The sequence below is a fragment of the Symphalangus syndactylus genome, chromosome 11 (assembly GCF_028878055.3).
Source record: "Symphalangus syndactylus isolate Jambi chromosome 11, NHGRI_mSymSyn1-v2.1_pri, whole genome shotgun sequence".
Taxonomy (NCBI): domain Eukaryota; kingdom Metazoa; phylum Chordata; class Mammalia; order Primates; family Hylobatidae; genus Symphalangus; species Symphalangus syndactylus.
The window spans coordinates 66944400-66959238 of NC_072433.2; the positions used below are offsets into that span (position 1 = coordinate 66944400).

The 14839-nt window shown below is 35.8% G+C and overlaps 1 protein-coding gene across 3 annotated transcripts in view; it reads right to left on the reverse strand.

The window, feature by feature from the left end:
- HOMER1 (homer scaffold protein 1) overlaps positions 1-14839 on the reverse strand; it is a 141558-nt gene that overhangs the window by 43328 nt on the left and 83391 nt on the right. Inside the window, exon 6 of one of the 3 annotated variants that reach the window (XM_055297678.2) lies at positions 4992-5010. The exons of the other annotated variants lie outside the window; for them this stretch is intronic. Within the exon in view, the coding sequence (XP_055153653.1) occupies positions 4992-5010 (19 nt within the window). The remainder of the gene's footprint in view (positions 1-4991; positions 5011-14839) is intronic. 3 annotated transcript variants of the gene reach the window in all.

The following is a 14839-nucleotide window of genomic DNA, read 5'->3' on the forward strand; positions in this document are numbered from 1 at the left end:
CTGTGGTCTTTGCCACATGCCCTAATATAGCTGTGGCTGAGGAATGGAAATATAAGGGTGAAGAGCCAAAGGAGGCCCCAGTTTCACTTCCATTTTGTGTCCTCGCTGCTGGTTCCTACCTGTGATACTCTAAAGCCTCTTAAGAAATTCCCTTTGAAAATTTTAAGCACCTTATCCTCTTTTAGGAAGGAGATGTGGATACTAACTTCTTGCTCAGGGATATTTGTGAAAGGTTCAAAGTGCCTTACAGGTGTTTTAAATACTTTAACGTAAACCATAGTTTCCCTACGTCAGTGAATTTGGAAGGTTGAGAGCCAGATCTAAGGGAAGGGAATAAAAAGCTATTCAGTGGACCTACTGCTAGTTCCTAAGTAAGAAGAAAAACGAATTGACCCAAGGTGATACTGTGAATTATGTATCTACTAGATTCACAAAAGTCAGTATTTTTGTTGATTTCCCCATTTCCCCTCCCCGCCCCCCCACTTTTTTTTTTTTTTTTTTTTTTTTTGAGACAAAGTCTCGCTCTGTTGCCCAGGCTGGAGTGCAGTGGCGCAATCTCGGCTCACTGAAAGCTCTGCCTCCCAGGTTCACGCCATTCTCCTGCCTCAGCCTCCTGAGTAGCTGGGACTTCAGGGGCCTGCCACCACGTCCAGCTAATTTTTTGTATTTTTAGTAGAGACGGGGTTTCACCGTGTTAGCCAGGATGGTCTCGATCTCCTGACCTCGTGATCTACCCGCCTCGGCCTCCCCAGAGTGCTGGGATTATAGGCGTGAGCCACCGCGCCCAGCCGATTTCCCTTTTTAAAAAACTGACCATTAATTAAAAGCTTTCTTTGGAAATTAATTCAGGAAATGATGTTAGACCATTCCACAGTGGGATGTCTTCAGGAAAACAGTCTTACATACTAAATAAAAAATTATGTTTCTTTCAACTCTTATGAATATACATCTATCTGTTGCCAAGAATGAGATCAATTAATTTCAATCTCATTCTCTTATTTACAGGGGAATAGCATTATAATCATTATAACCTATTAAAGATAGAAATGAAGGTTTTTATCTGGCCTTCTATAATTTGATTTAACTTTGGAGACAAAAATGCCACTATTTCCTTGCAGAGTAGGTCACTTAAGGAAAATTCACCCTAAAATCGTACAATATGTAGTGTTGTTGGGAAATAATAATTTAAATGATAAAAATCTCTCTTGGTACTGGCAGAATTGAAACGATGCTTATTAACAGATTTTACCAAAGCTAAAATTGTGTGAAAAGATATGGATAATTTTACAGTAAAAATCTGTTTCCAAATTTCTATCTTTTAGAAACCAGTAGTAACCAATACTTTCATTAGCCATGATTTGAATCAGAAAACTTTTGCATTCAGTTTAAATTTGTTTTTGAAGAGGAGGCCAGAATCAAAGGATATAACATCGAATTATTTAAATGTTTGTTAATAGCATGTTACTTGTGGCAGAATCATCCCTACCAACTTCATTTACTTAATGCACATATAAGCTATGTAAATAATATGCAAAGGTAAGGGCCCTGATGAAAAGTATTATGCAAATGAATTCTAAGCAAAGGGAGATGATAATAAGTGAATACAGCCCAGAATCAATAATAGCTTCGTCCACTACTGATTGCGCAGCTATTATCAAAAGAGGCTTTTTCTGGTTTTCCTTCTAAAGCCTTCCTGATCGGCCTCGATGGAAGCAAAAGTCTCCTAACTTTACTGGCCAATGTGATGAAGTCTGGCTGTATTCCAACTCCAGATTAATTCAGCAAGAGTCACCACTTTAGCTACAGAAAAACAACACAACAGAAATCCCTTTCAGCAGGACATTTGCTTTGCTGTTTTTCCAGCACAGTAAGTCTTCAGCATATTCCTCACAAAAACTCAGCTTCCCTTGATCTAACACCCTCTTTTGTAATCTGTGACTTTGAAAGAATTTTTCTTTGTATGACACTGTCATGTATGAAATCTGGACCAGTGACTTGGACTTCCTTTAACCTAAGTATGAATTAACTAACACAGGCTATTAAATTCAAATGCTGTAATGGATGGGTACTTTGTCTTCCATACTACAGCAATATTAAGACGCCCACCCGTAAGGTTTTTCAAACTGAACTACAATGTCTTTTTTCACATGTGCTATTCCTTTGCTCTGTTACCTTACAGGTAATTTACAATTGGCTATATGCAGTTATATATAAGGGTGTTGAGAATGTCACACAGAGATCACTGAAAAATAGGTGACTACTTTTAAACTGGTTTAGAATATGCTGTAATCAAAAGGAGAAGTTGGGATCAAATTATTTAATAGTCTGGTAAAGTATGGATTAAACAGATTTAAGTTATTATTCCAAGGGCCTTAAATATCATAGCAAAATTTGCAAAACATATTTCAAAATGAAGAATAGTTACAAATATGGATGGACAAATAAAGTAGAAAGGATGTCTACATTTAAGGATATGGAAATAATAGACATCTATCATTAATACTTGAAAGACTTTACGTTGTAGAGATGGATGACTGCATGCTTTGCCTATATTTATATGAAAAGTAAATAATTTTACAATGGTATATAAACATGGGTATCTGTGGGAACTACTCCAGGCCTTACTATTAACATTTGTTAGACTGCTTTCAATGGATGAACGCAGACTCTACTAAAACTAGACTCTAAGTACTAAAATGTGCTTCTATAGGTTTACTTAGCTTATTAACAGCTTTCAGCAAACCATCCCAAATGACTACATATTCCCAAGCTTGAGAGGGGCTTTTATCATATACATTATGGTCACCCATATTAGTGAACTGCTTATGTAAAAGTTTTATGAGCTTGTGGTAAGTGGTATTTTCCCTATATTTCAACCAGTTAAATTATATCTCTGTAACTATTACTTATTTATAGAAAACAAACTATAGCCTGAGGAGACATTCTATATAGATCTGGAAGCATATCTGCCATGCTGAGTATTCTTCAAGAATAATATTAAAATGACTTGTGGCAACAAACTTCATATGCAAGCTAAAAAACGTTAATCTTTTCAGAGTAATCACTCTTTCAAATGCATTTTTGTAAAAGTGAATAAATTCGAGAAGAAAAACACTTATTCTAGATTCCATTTACTAATACTACTTAACATGATATTCACAGAGGATCTTAACAAACAGTGCTAAATGACATCTGGATTTTAACACGAAAGTACCTCTTCCTTAAAATTTTTAGCAATTGAGAACTATATGACAAATTTCTATACAATTTGGGCATTTATATATCTTGACTCATGGGTTTCATTTGGAGATGTAAAATGATTAAAGAAGCATTCATTTTTTTTATCTGCATTACGATTTGCATTTCTAATTTATTTAGACATGTGATGCTTGTATTGTGACAGTCATATACAACTAAATAGGCTATCAGTTTGTGTAACTTCTGAACTTAAGCAATCAATGTATTAAATGTAATAAATCAACATCTATTGTCTTTTATGTATCTGATATTTTGGAGGATACAGATGTTATTGGCTAGTGAACTAGAAATATCTTTATTTCTTCCTATTTCCTTACTCTCAAAGCTAAATAGTGAACAATTCTCTCATTTCTTCCATCCCAGTCTTTATAGATTCTTTCCAGTTGTCACTACCACAACCTCAGATGAGGGTACTAAAACACCTAACTGCTTCAAAGGCCAAAGCAGATGCCCCTCCCTCTGCTGGGAGCACTCCTTCCCCACTTTACAGGTCAACTTCTACCCACTGGAAGGATGAGTTACGTATGACTCCACAAGGAGCCTACTTTCATGATCCAGCCATACCACCGCCTGCCCTCTTCCCTCACTTTGATCTCTTCTTTTGTGGCACTTTCCATAACAGTAATTATATAGTTATGCCAATTATTTCTCTTATTCCCCCACTGAAGTTTAAACACTATAAGAACAGAGACTGTTTACTTGTTCACTAATGTTTGCCTGGCACTCAAATATTTGTTAAAACTGTAAAGGAAGTATAACATCAGGGAATGTTGGAGTAATCATGGAGAGAGCTTGGGGACTGTTCTTAGAGTTTCCAGAGCACCCCATGGATCACTACCTCCACATCATCCATACTTGTTATATATTCTGCTGCCTCATGAAGCTCCTTGAGGGCAATCTTATTCACCTTTCACCTGGCACAAAGACATGCTCCATACATGATTTTGAACTAAGTAATATTAAAATGGACCTATGCCAAAGAGTTGCTCATGCTCAGTCTGGACACTAACTGCTTACATGTGTGTGCTCATGGTGATTTTAGATGCATAACTTGCTAGTTAAATGACTTCTAATTCATATGACTATATATGTATATAACATGCCTACAAAATACTCCACAAAGATAACTGTGCTTTCCAGGTACTCCCAGACTCTCGATATGTTTCGGTCACTGGTTTACAATAGAACTACTTTTGAGCTCTTTATTTTCAAATAAAATTTAGAAACTATTTTTGAACTATTAGGGCAATATTTTGCAGAGTACCTTTGAAGCTATGTTACAAGTTTCAACTTTCTACTTCCAAGAAATGACTTTTGTTACAAAGTCCCCCCAGATGCTTTAAGGTTGCTATACCCTTACATGCAAATCCGAAAACTTGTAGGACAAGTGTTCCAAATGTTTAGTTATGCTATGCTGGTTTCAGAAACATAAGCTTAACTCTCAGTGGAACCGAAACCTTTAGCCAGCTACTTGGTAAACATGCAGACTGGATTCTTAACTATATTACTAAATCAACAGACAAAAGAGCAAAGAAATAATATAACATATAAGGAAAGGTTACTATGACCTATAATCATGTAAATTATCTTAATCTAAGATTCCCTAACACTCTTGCTTTGTAAATATAAACTACCAGTTACATAATCAAGAATACTGTGAGCACACACACACACAAGCACACACACTAAACCCTGTTAAGATATTTTTCTTTTTTTTTTTTTTGAGAAGGGGCCTTGCTCTTGTCGCCCAGGCTGGAGTGCAATGGCGCAATCTTGGCTCACTGCAACCTCTATCTCTGGGTTCAAGTGATTCTCCTGCCTAAGCCTCCCGAGTAGCTGGGATTACAGGCACCCGCCACCATGCCCAGCTAATTTTTTTGTATTTTTTAGTAGAGACGGGATTTCTCCATGTTGGCCACACTGGTCTCAAACTCCTGACCTCAGGTGATCAGCCTGGCTCAGGCTCCCATAGTGCTGAATTACAGGCATGAGCCATCGGGCCTGGCCAATATTTTTCAATGTAAATAGTTATAAAAATCAACATAGGCCGGATGCGGTGGCTCACACCTCTAATCCCAGCACTTTGGGAGGCCGAGGAGGGTGGATCATTTGAAGTTAGGAGTTCGAGACCAGCCTGACCAACATGGTGAAACCCTATCTCTAAGAAACATACAAAAATTAGCTAGGCGTGGTGGTGCACGTCTGTAATCCCAGCTACTCAGGAGTCTGAGGTGGGAGAATCACTTGAACACGGGAAACAGAGGTTGCAGTGAGCCAAGATCGTGCCACTGCACTCCAGCCTGGGTGACAGAGGGAGGCTCCATCTCAAAAAAATTAAAAAAAAAAAAAAAATCAACATGACCATGCTGACTTAACTGAAATACACAGTATTTTCTTAAATAAATTAAATGCCTACAGACTCAATACTCCTTGAATTTCAACTACACATTTTAAAGATTCATAACTTATTTTTGCATCAAAGTGAATCAATATTGTTAATTATCATCTTTTTTCTATTTGGTCTCCATATAGTGACTTAAAATTTCTTCAAGACAGGCTAAGGAAAGACTGAAGTACAGAAGCAAGGGATTACAGTTCTAATTCTGGTACCTATCTATAAATTTTAGAAAAATTCCCTAACCATATGCTCTGGATTTTTCTTTCTGAAAAAGCAGAAATTGTATCCATTCTACTTCTCATGCAACAATTGTCAAAAAAAAAAAAAAACAAAACAGTAGAGATAAAACTATAAAAAATAAAAATTATGAAAACACAGGATTAAATATAAACCCAAGTAGGCCCTTTAATGAATAGACTTCTATACACTATACCATCTAATTTTTGGAAGTACTAAGGATAGTGCTCACTACCTAGTATTCAAAGTTTTATACTGATATTGCTGAATAAATGGACTCTTAAAAGATGATCTTTTTTTTTTTTTGGCTAGTCAAGTAAAGCAGTGGGAGTGGAGACAAGATGATCTCTTAAGGAAGAAACATAAAGAACAACAAAGATGATCTTTCTCTCATTTGTTATCACTAACTTCACTGAATTAAAAACAAGTGATAGTCTTCCCTGGCCCTTTTGGGTATAACACTTTAAGTTAGTCTAGAACTTATATTAAGGACTGTAAGGTATGACTCACAGGTGAGATATCAAACAACACTACTTGAAGCACTAAATGTCTACAATATTCTCAAGTATAGCAGTATGTAAGTTATTAAATGCTTACATCTTGCTTTCCCAAAAATGGCATAATTGACTTCACTATTTTCCATTGATTGATATCACGTTTCAAAGAGAGCCACTACACAGCACAAGTTGCATTCTGGTTTCTTTTTGCTGGTTATGATTTAATACTGCTAAAATCCATCCCCAAGTATAGAAGATTTAATTCAATCTATAAGCTTGAATCTATAAGCCTAGCTATTAGCATTGTAGTTCAGAAATTTATCCCATTATAATAATCTATTCCAGGATACTATGAAGCTATGCGGTCTCTTGTGCTAATTTTACATTATTGTTGAAAAGTAGTAACTGATGGATCACACATTTTTAATCCATGGTGCCATCTGGAAGGAATTTCAGTAATTTTAATTATGTGTGTGCATAATGCAAAAGGATAGGATGCTACTTTTTTTCTAATGTTCTATTTAAAGATAGAAATGGCTAATCTGCCTTATGTAATGGGTTCTTTCATATAGCACAATAACATTATCAGTGTTTTAACGATTATAAAGGCAGTACTAAATCTCATGCTCAGCCATGGAAGGCCGTAAGTGGACATCTTATTCATTTCCTAGACTAAAGGCAGGATCACTTTAAGATAATCAAGATGAGGAGATTCAAAAATCATTACCCGCCTGACCACCCCTTTTACTTAATATATGAGGAAACTGTAGCTCAAAGAGATAAAGTCTTTTGTCTACGACTGTGAACACGACTGGTGGCACAGCTAGAAGAACCTAAGTACAATCCCTTTATTTTTGAGAGAGAGATGATGGTAGGAATGTCATATTTTTAGAGACCAACATGACAACAATGACAGACCACTGTATTATTCACATTTTCTCCCAGGAAATTATTTTCTCTTGAATTTTATCAGGTTCAGAACACATTCTATAAACTATTCCCATAATAAAATGGGAACTGATACAAGAAGCCCTTCTAAGTTTTAAATACCAGAAAAGCAATATTGTTAAGGTAATGACTAATTCTGTTATATTTCTTCCTTATTTCTAAAGCACGTCTTCACCAACTTTAATATTTGCTTTCTATAATAGAAGAGCACACATATTGTATTAGTATCATATTTTGGGGAGGAAGTACCCTTTCTCTAAATATTTTAATCAAAAAATAACTTACTGGTGTTAGATTCCAGAAGAGGTATGAATAATTAAATCTCAACTAAATAAAGGGGGAAACCAGACATTTTTACTTTAGCTTTTCTTTAATTGTATAAAAGCTCTTGGTTAAAAAAAATGTAACATTTCATGCAAATTGTTCTTTATACAAGGATATGCATCAATAAATCAAGTACAACTGCATTATCTTCCATTTAAAAATGTTACCTAATGTCTATTCATAACTATGGGAAAGCATTTGTAAATTCTAAAATAAACAAAAACTTATGATTATAGAAACTACCCACAAGAGTTATTACTTCTAAACTTTTCTTAGGAACATTTAAAATTTGCCTCACAACATCCCTGTGAGGTAGGGAGGTAAGTGTTCTCACATGACAACAAACCAAATTGATCAAAATATTAGTATCTGGTTACATGTAGAAAACTGGCTATATTTTTAAATCTTGAAAAGAAATGGCATCTATGAGTCAGTTCTACAAAGAAGTCCAGGAAGATCAAGTTGCTTATTTTTCACTATACTGATCAGAAATAACAGCTATTTTGATTTTCGACCAACAGAAATCTTTCTCCATCAAAGGCTTTTAAATCTTCTAAAAATTAGCAGAGCAAGTATAATGGCATTTTGCCAAAGAAACAAACACGGGATGCCACGCCAAGTCATTCTCTTCTTCCTCTACATGGAGATAACTTAAATGCTATCTAGGCATACACAGGAATCCAAGCAGTTAAATGTCTTCTTTAAAGATACTACTTCTTTTGACTCTTCCAAGTTAAAGCTGTGATGATTGTGTCTTTTTAAATTTTCATGTTTCTTCCATGTTAGTTTCTCTCAGTCAGGGACTATTTGCATCTTGTCAATTAGGAAAAACCGCAGATCCTCTTCGTCCATGAGAAATGGTGACTCCACTAAGTTCCAAAACTAAAGATGATCAGAGAAATCATCCACCAAGGGAAACTGGCTGTCTCCGGAGTAGGAAAAAAAAAAATCTAACTTTGGAGAACTGATCTTTTCTGTCTCTCAAAAATATATCCAGTAGATATCAGGATGTAAGAGAATAAAGAGTCCAGCTTTTCCATAAAAAGACAAAATGTTCAAGCAGAAAATTTTTAAAAAGTGGTAACAGGGGAAAGGGAAGATAAACTATTTAGGTGTGCTATGCTTTTTCTTTATTACTTACTGTTCGAGACAATTCTCTCTCTGCAAAAAACCCAGATGTGATAATATGTCTAGTATTAGTTCAAGGCTGAACATCTAGTAGATCACATGGGTTGCGAGACTTCGAAGATAAAGTACAGCTAAAGATCAGCTTCCTTCCTTGCTATGGAACCTAAGACTTTCTGACCATACGTAATAATGACAGAACAGTTTATCTGTTTTAAAAAGGTGAAAAGATATAACTACTAATAGTAGCAGTGTTCTTGGACTCAGGTAACACTCCATGACATGGTTCTTCACATAACTTAACAAATTATAAGAATCCATTCTCTGTAACTCTAGAGAAAAAAAAATCTATTATTTCGTAGAGCCAAAGAGCCCTTAGGTGGTCTCTTTAATAGTAACTTAGATTGTGAGTAAAGCATACCCTAAAATGATCCAATTAGAAAAGGCAATTAAGCCATAAGATCAAATATGCTTTCTGAAACACTTTTGCTAATATAAAGTTCCAATAGCTTCACGTTACAGACACCGATGCAGCTATGAAGGGAACCTTTCTCCATTAACTATGTCACATTAAATGTCATGGAGAATCTTAATTGATGAAAATTAAAAAAAAAAAAACCCTTTAGAGTGTCAGGTAAATGAGACTTGAAAGATTTGGATTTATTATCAAAGGGACAGAAAATAGCAATGCTGGTGAGGATAGAAAGAGGAAAGTTTGCACCCTGTTGGTGGGAAAGGTATATTAGTACAGCCACTATGAAGAACTGTGGATGTTCCTTAAAAGACTAAAAATAGAACTACCATATGATCCAGCAATCCCACTGCTGGATACATATCTAAAAGAAAGGAAATCAGTATATCAAAAAGGTATCTGCACTCCCATGTTTACTGCAGCACTATTCATAACAGTCAAGACATGGAATCAACCTAAGTGTCCACCAATGAATGGATATCTACCAATAGTAACACACTGTGTATATGTGGTACTACATGTGTTATATATACACAATGGAGTACTATTCTGCCATAAAAATGAATGAGATCCTGTCATTTGCAACAACATAATGGAACTAGAGAACATTATGTTAAATGAAATAAGCCATGCACAGAAAGGCAAATGTTGCATATTCTCATTCATATGTACAAGCTAAAAAAATTGATGCCATGGAGGTAGAGAATAGAATGGCTACCAGAAGCTGGGAAGGGTAGTGGGGAGTGGGAGATAAAAAGGGATTGGTTAATGGGAATAAAAATAGTTAGATAGAAGAAGTAAGATCTAGAGTTTGGTAGCACAGTAAGGCAACTACAGTTAACAATAATTTATTATATTATCTCAAAATGACTAGACTAGAAGATATGGGGAATGTTGCTAGCACAAAGAAATGATAAATGTTTGAGGTAATAGATATTCGACTACCCAGATTTGATTGGTATACATTATATGTTTGTATCAAAATATCACATGTACCCCAATAAATATGTACAACTATAATGTATCCATAAAAATAAAAATGAAAAAAATTGGGTTAATTTAGTGACTTAATTCTGCACTTTCTACATACAGCAGCCTTTAAAATGTCCTTTGATGTAATTATGGCATTGATATACTGCTTGAAGGTTAATACACAAGTATGCTGAATACTCAAAACTACATGTATCCAGAAAAGCAAATCTTCTATAATAAAAACTAGGTAGAACACTGTCTATGTAAAACAAGTATTGACCATATAATACCTTATTGACCTTTAAAATAATCATCAGCCGATAATCATGATTATTGACCTTTAAAATAATCATCAGCCGACATTTATATAATGCAATAAGGAAAAACACAAGCTGAATCTTTTTCTAGAGTAATAATTACACTAGAAATCAGAGTTATTTGAAATGAATAATTTTTAGAATGTGTATTTTTATTCATATTTAATAAGAATATGCTTTATATTCATCGGAATAATCCTATAATTTATCCAGTTTTTTTTGTATTTGTTTGTTTTTTGGTTGTTTTTGGGGCAGAGTCTCGCTCTGTCACCGAGGCTGGAGTACAATGGCATGATCTTAGCTCACCACAACCTTCGCCTCCCAGGTTCAAGCGATTCTCATGCCTCAGCCACTTGAGTAGCTGGGATTACAAGCGTGCACTACCACACTCAGATAATTTTTGTATTTTTGGTAGAGACGGGGTTCGCCATGTTGGCCATGGAATGTTTACAACCTACCTTCCTTCCTTCCTTCCATTCCTTTCCTTCCTTCCCTTCCTTCATTTCCTTCCTTCCCTTCCTTCATTTCCTTCCTTTCTTTCCTTCCTTTCCTTCCTTCCTTCTTTTCCTTCCTTTCCTTCCTTCCTTCCTTTCTTTCCTTTCCTTCCTTCCTTTCCTTCCTTCCCTTCCCTTTTCCTTCCTTCTTTTCTTCCTTCCAGGTTTTTTTATATTATTTTCTTTCAATTAAAAAAAATTAAAGGAAAAAAATCAACTAAACCTCTTTAAAAATCAGACAGCAAATGTACCCCCATTCCCACTCTCTATAAGAGCTACCTCACCTATTTTGGAGAGATAAAATGCTAGAAGACAGGAAGGTTTCATAATTTTACATAGGAAAACTGATAATCAGTGAAGAGCTCTTAAAAACAGTGATATTTTAGTAAGAATTCTTCCTCTTTAGTCCAATTCATTTTTCCTTTAAAATAAACCATCAATTAGCTTTTAAGAAATAAACATAAGAAAGCATATTGCTCTATTTGTCAATTAATAAATTCCTAAAGCCATCAAGTTCTGAGGGTATAAGAGGAAATCATTAATCAATAGGAATAAACATTAATAGAAAAAAACAAACACTGAAAAACTAGGAATATAGAGGAACTTCCTCACCCTGATAAACAGCATCCATGAAAAACATACAGCTAACATCACACTTAATGGTAAAAGACTCAATGCTTTCCTTCTATCAGGAACAAGATTAAGATGTACACTCTTGTCACTTCTATTCAACACTGTACTAAAGGTTCTAGCTACAGCAATGAGTTTAAAAAAAAGAAAAGATATCCTGATAGGAAAGGAGGAAGTAAACTATCTTTATTTACAGATGATATAATTTTATATATAGAAAATCCTAAGGAACCCACTAAAAAATGATTAAGACTAATAAATGAGTTCAGTAAGTTTGTAGGATACAAGATCACTATACAACAATCAATTATCCTTCTATATACTAACAATGAACAATTCAAAAGTGAAATTAACACAACAATTTCATTTATAATAGCACCAAAAAGAATAAAATCTGAATAAATTTAACAAAAGAAGAAAATCTATACTCTGAAAACCAAACATCACTGAAATTAAAGAAGCTCCAAATAAATGGGAAAACAGCTCACGTTCGTGGATCACAAAAGTTAACATTAAGAGGAACATTTTGGCCATGAGCTCCAAACTGATCTACATATTCAATACAATACAATCCCTATCAGAATCCCAATTGGTTTCATTGAAGAAACACACAAGGAAATTCATATACAATTTCTAGGCACTACAATTCATAGGGAAATTCTAGGTACTGAGGAGTCAAAACAATCTTGAAAATAATACCGAAGGGATCATACTTCCCAATTTCAAACTTAACTAAAAAGATACATTAATTAAGATAGTGTAGGACGGGCACAGTGGCTCACACCTATAATTTGGGAAGCCAAGGCAAGAGGATCACTTGAGGTCAGGAGTTCAAGACTGGTCTGGCCAACATGGTAAAATTCCGTCTCTACTAAAAATACAAAAATTAGCTGGGGGTGGTGGCGCATGCCTATAATCCCAGCTACTCGGGAGGCTGAGACATGAGAATCACTTTGAGGCATGAAAATCGCTTGAACCCAGGAGGTGGAGGTTGCAGTGAGCCGAGATGGCCCCACTGCACTCCAGTTTGGGTGACAAAGCAAGACTCTGTCTGAAAAAAAGAAAGTGTAGTACTGGCATAAACATTGAGACCAATGGGACATAATTAAGACTCCAGAAATAAACCCTCATATTTACCATCAGCTGATTTTTGACAAGGGTGCCAAGGTTCAGTGTATAAAAAGCAGTCTTTTCAACAAATGGTGCTGGAACAACTGGATAGATGTGGACCTCTATCTCACATCATACATAAAAATCAATGGACCAAAGACCTAAATCTAAGAGCCAAAACTATAAAACTCTCAGAAGAAAACATATGTGTTAATCACTGTAGCCTTAGATTAGGTAGTGATTTCTTAGATATGATACCAAAAGTGTAAGCAAGAAAAAAATGAATTAGACTTATTTAAAAATTTAAAACATTGGCTAGGTGCGGTGGCTCACACCTGTAATCCCAGCACTTTGGGAGGCCGAGGCAGGCGGATCATGAGGTCAGGAGATCAAGACCATCCTGGCTAACACAGTGAAACCCCGTCTCTACTAAAAATATAAAAAATTAGCTGGGCGTGGCAGTGGGCGCCTGTAGTCCCAGCTACTCGGGAGGCTGAGGCAGGGGAACGGCGTGAACCCGGGCCACAGAGCTTGCAGTGAGCCGAGATTGAGCCACTGCACTCCAGCCTGGGGGACAGAGCAAGACTCTGTCTCAAAAAAAAAATTAAAACATTTGTGCTGCAAAGCACCAAGAAAAAAAAATAGTGAAAACACAACTAATAGAACTGAAGAAAATATTTAAAAATCAATTATCTGGTAGGAGGTTAATAACTAGAAATTATAAAGAACTACAACTCAACAACAAAGAGACAAACAATCTAATTAAAAATGAGCATCTGAACAGCCATTTTCCCAAAGAATACCCACAAGTCACTAATAAGGCACATGAAAACATGCTCAATATCATTAGCCATCAAGGAAATACAAATGAAAACCACAATGAGATACCACTTCACACTTAAACCAGGATGGCTATAATAAAAAAGACAGACAATAACAAGTGCTGATGATATGGAGAAATCAGAACCCTTATATATCTGCTGGTGGGAATGCAAAATGGCACAGCTGCTTTGCAGTTCCTCCAAAGGCTAAACATAGAATTACCACATAACCCAGTGATTCTACTCCTAGGTATATACTCAAAAGAATTGAAAACATATGTATGCACAAAAACTCATACACAAATGTTTATAACAGCATTATTCATAATATTGGAACTTTCAAAGAGTGGAAACAACCAAAATGTCTATCAACTGATGGATGGATAAATAAAACATGGTGCTGGGTACGGTGGCTCACGTCTGTAATCCTAGCACTTTGGGAGGCCGAGGCGGGAGAATCACGAGGTCAAGAGATCGAGACCATACTGGCCAACATGGTGAAACCCTGTTTCTACTAAAAATACAAAAATTAGCTGAGCATGGTGGTGCGTGCCTGTAGTCCCAGCTACTCGGGAAGCTGAGGCAGGAGAATTGCTTGAACCCGGGAGGCGGAGGTTGCAGTGAGCTGAAATCGCACCACTGCACTACAGCCTGGGTGACAGAGCAAGACTCAAAACAAACAAACAAACAAACAAACAAACAACACATACTAAGTGAAAGGAGCCAGTCACAAAAGACCACATACTATGATTCCATTTATATGCAATGTTCAGAATAGGCAAATCTATAGAGACAGAAAGTTGATTAGTGGTTGCCTAGGGTAGGTGGAGGGAGAGTATGGGTGTATAGGGAGAATGACTCCTAATGAGTACAGGGTTTTTTGGGGGTGGGGAGTAACGAAAATGTTCTAAAATTCACTGTGGTGATGGTTATACAACTCTGTGAATATACTAAAAACTACTGAATTGTATACCTTAGGTAGTTAAGTTATTTAGTATTTGAATTATATCTCAATAAAGCTGAGATATAATAAAACAAGGTCCCAAAAACTAACAATTTTGTCAACAGTGAATAGACGGCCAAGCTAAACTCTAAACGGAAAATGGCAGACAGAAAACAAAAGTACAATGTACATTTATTTAAACTGTTCAGTCATATCTACATTTGACACATTCTACAAGGAAGGTAGTCCCTGGAGAATGACCACTTTCAATATCAGTGATTGTGACCTTATTT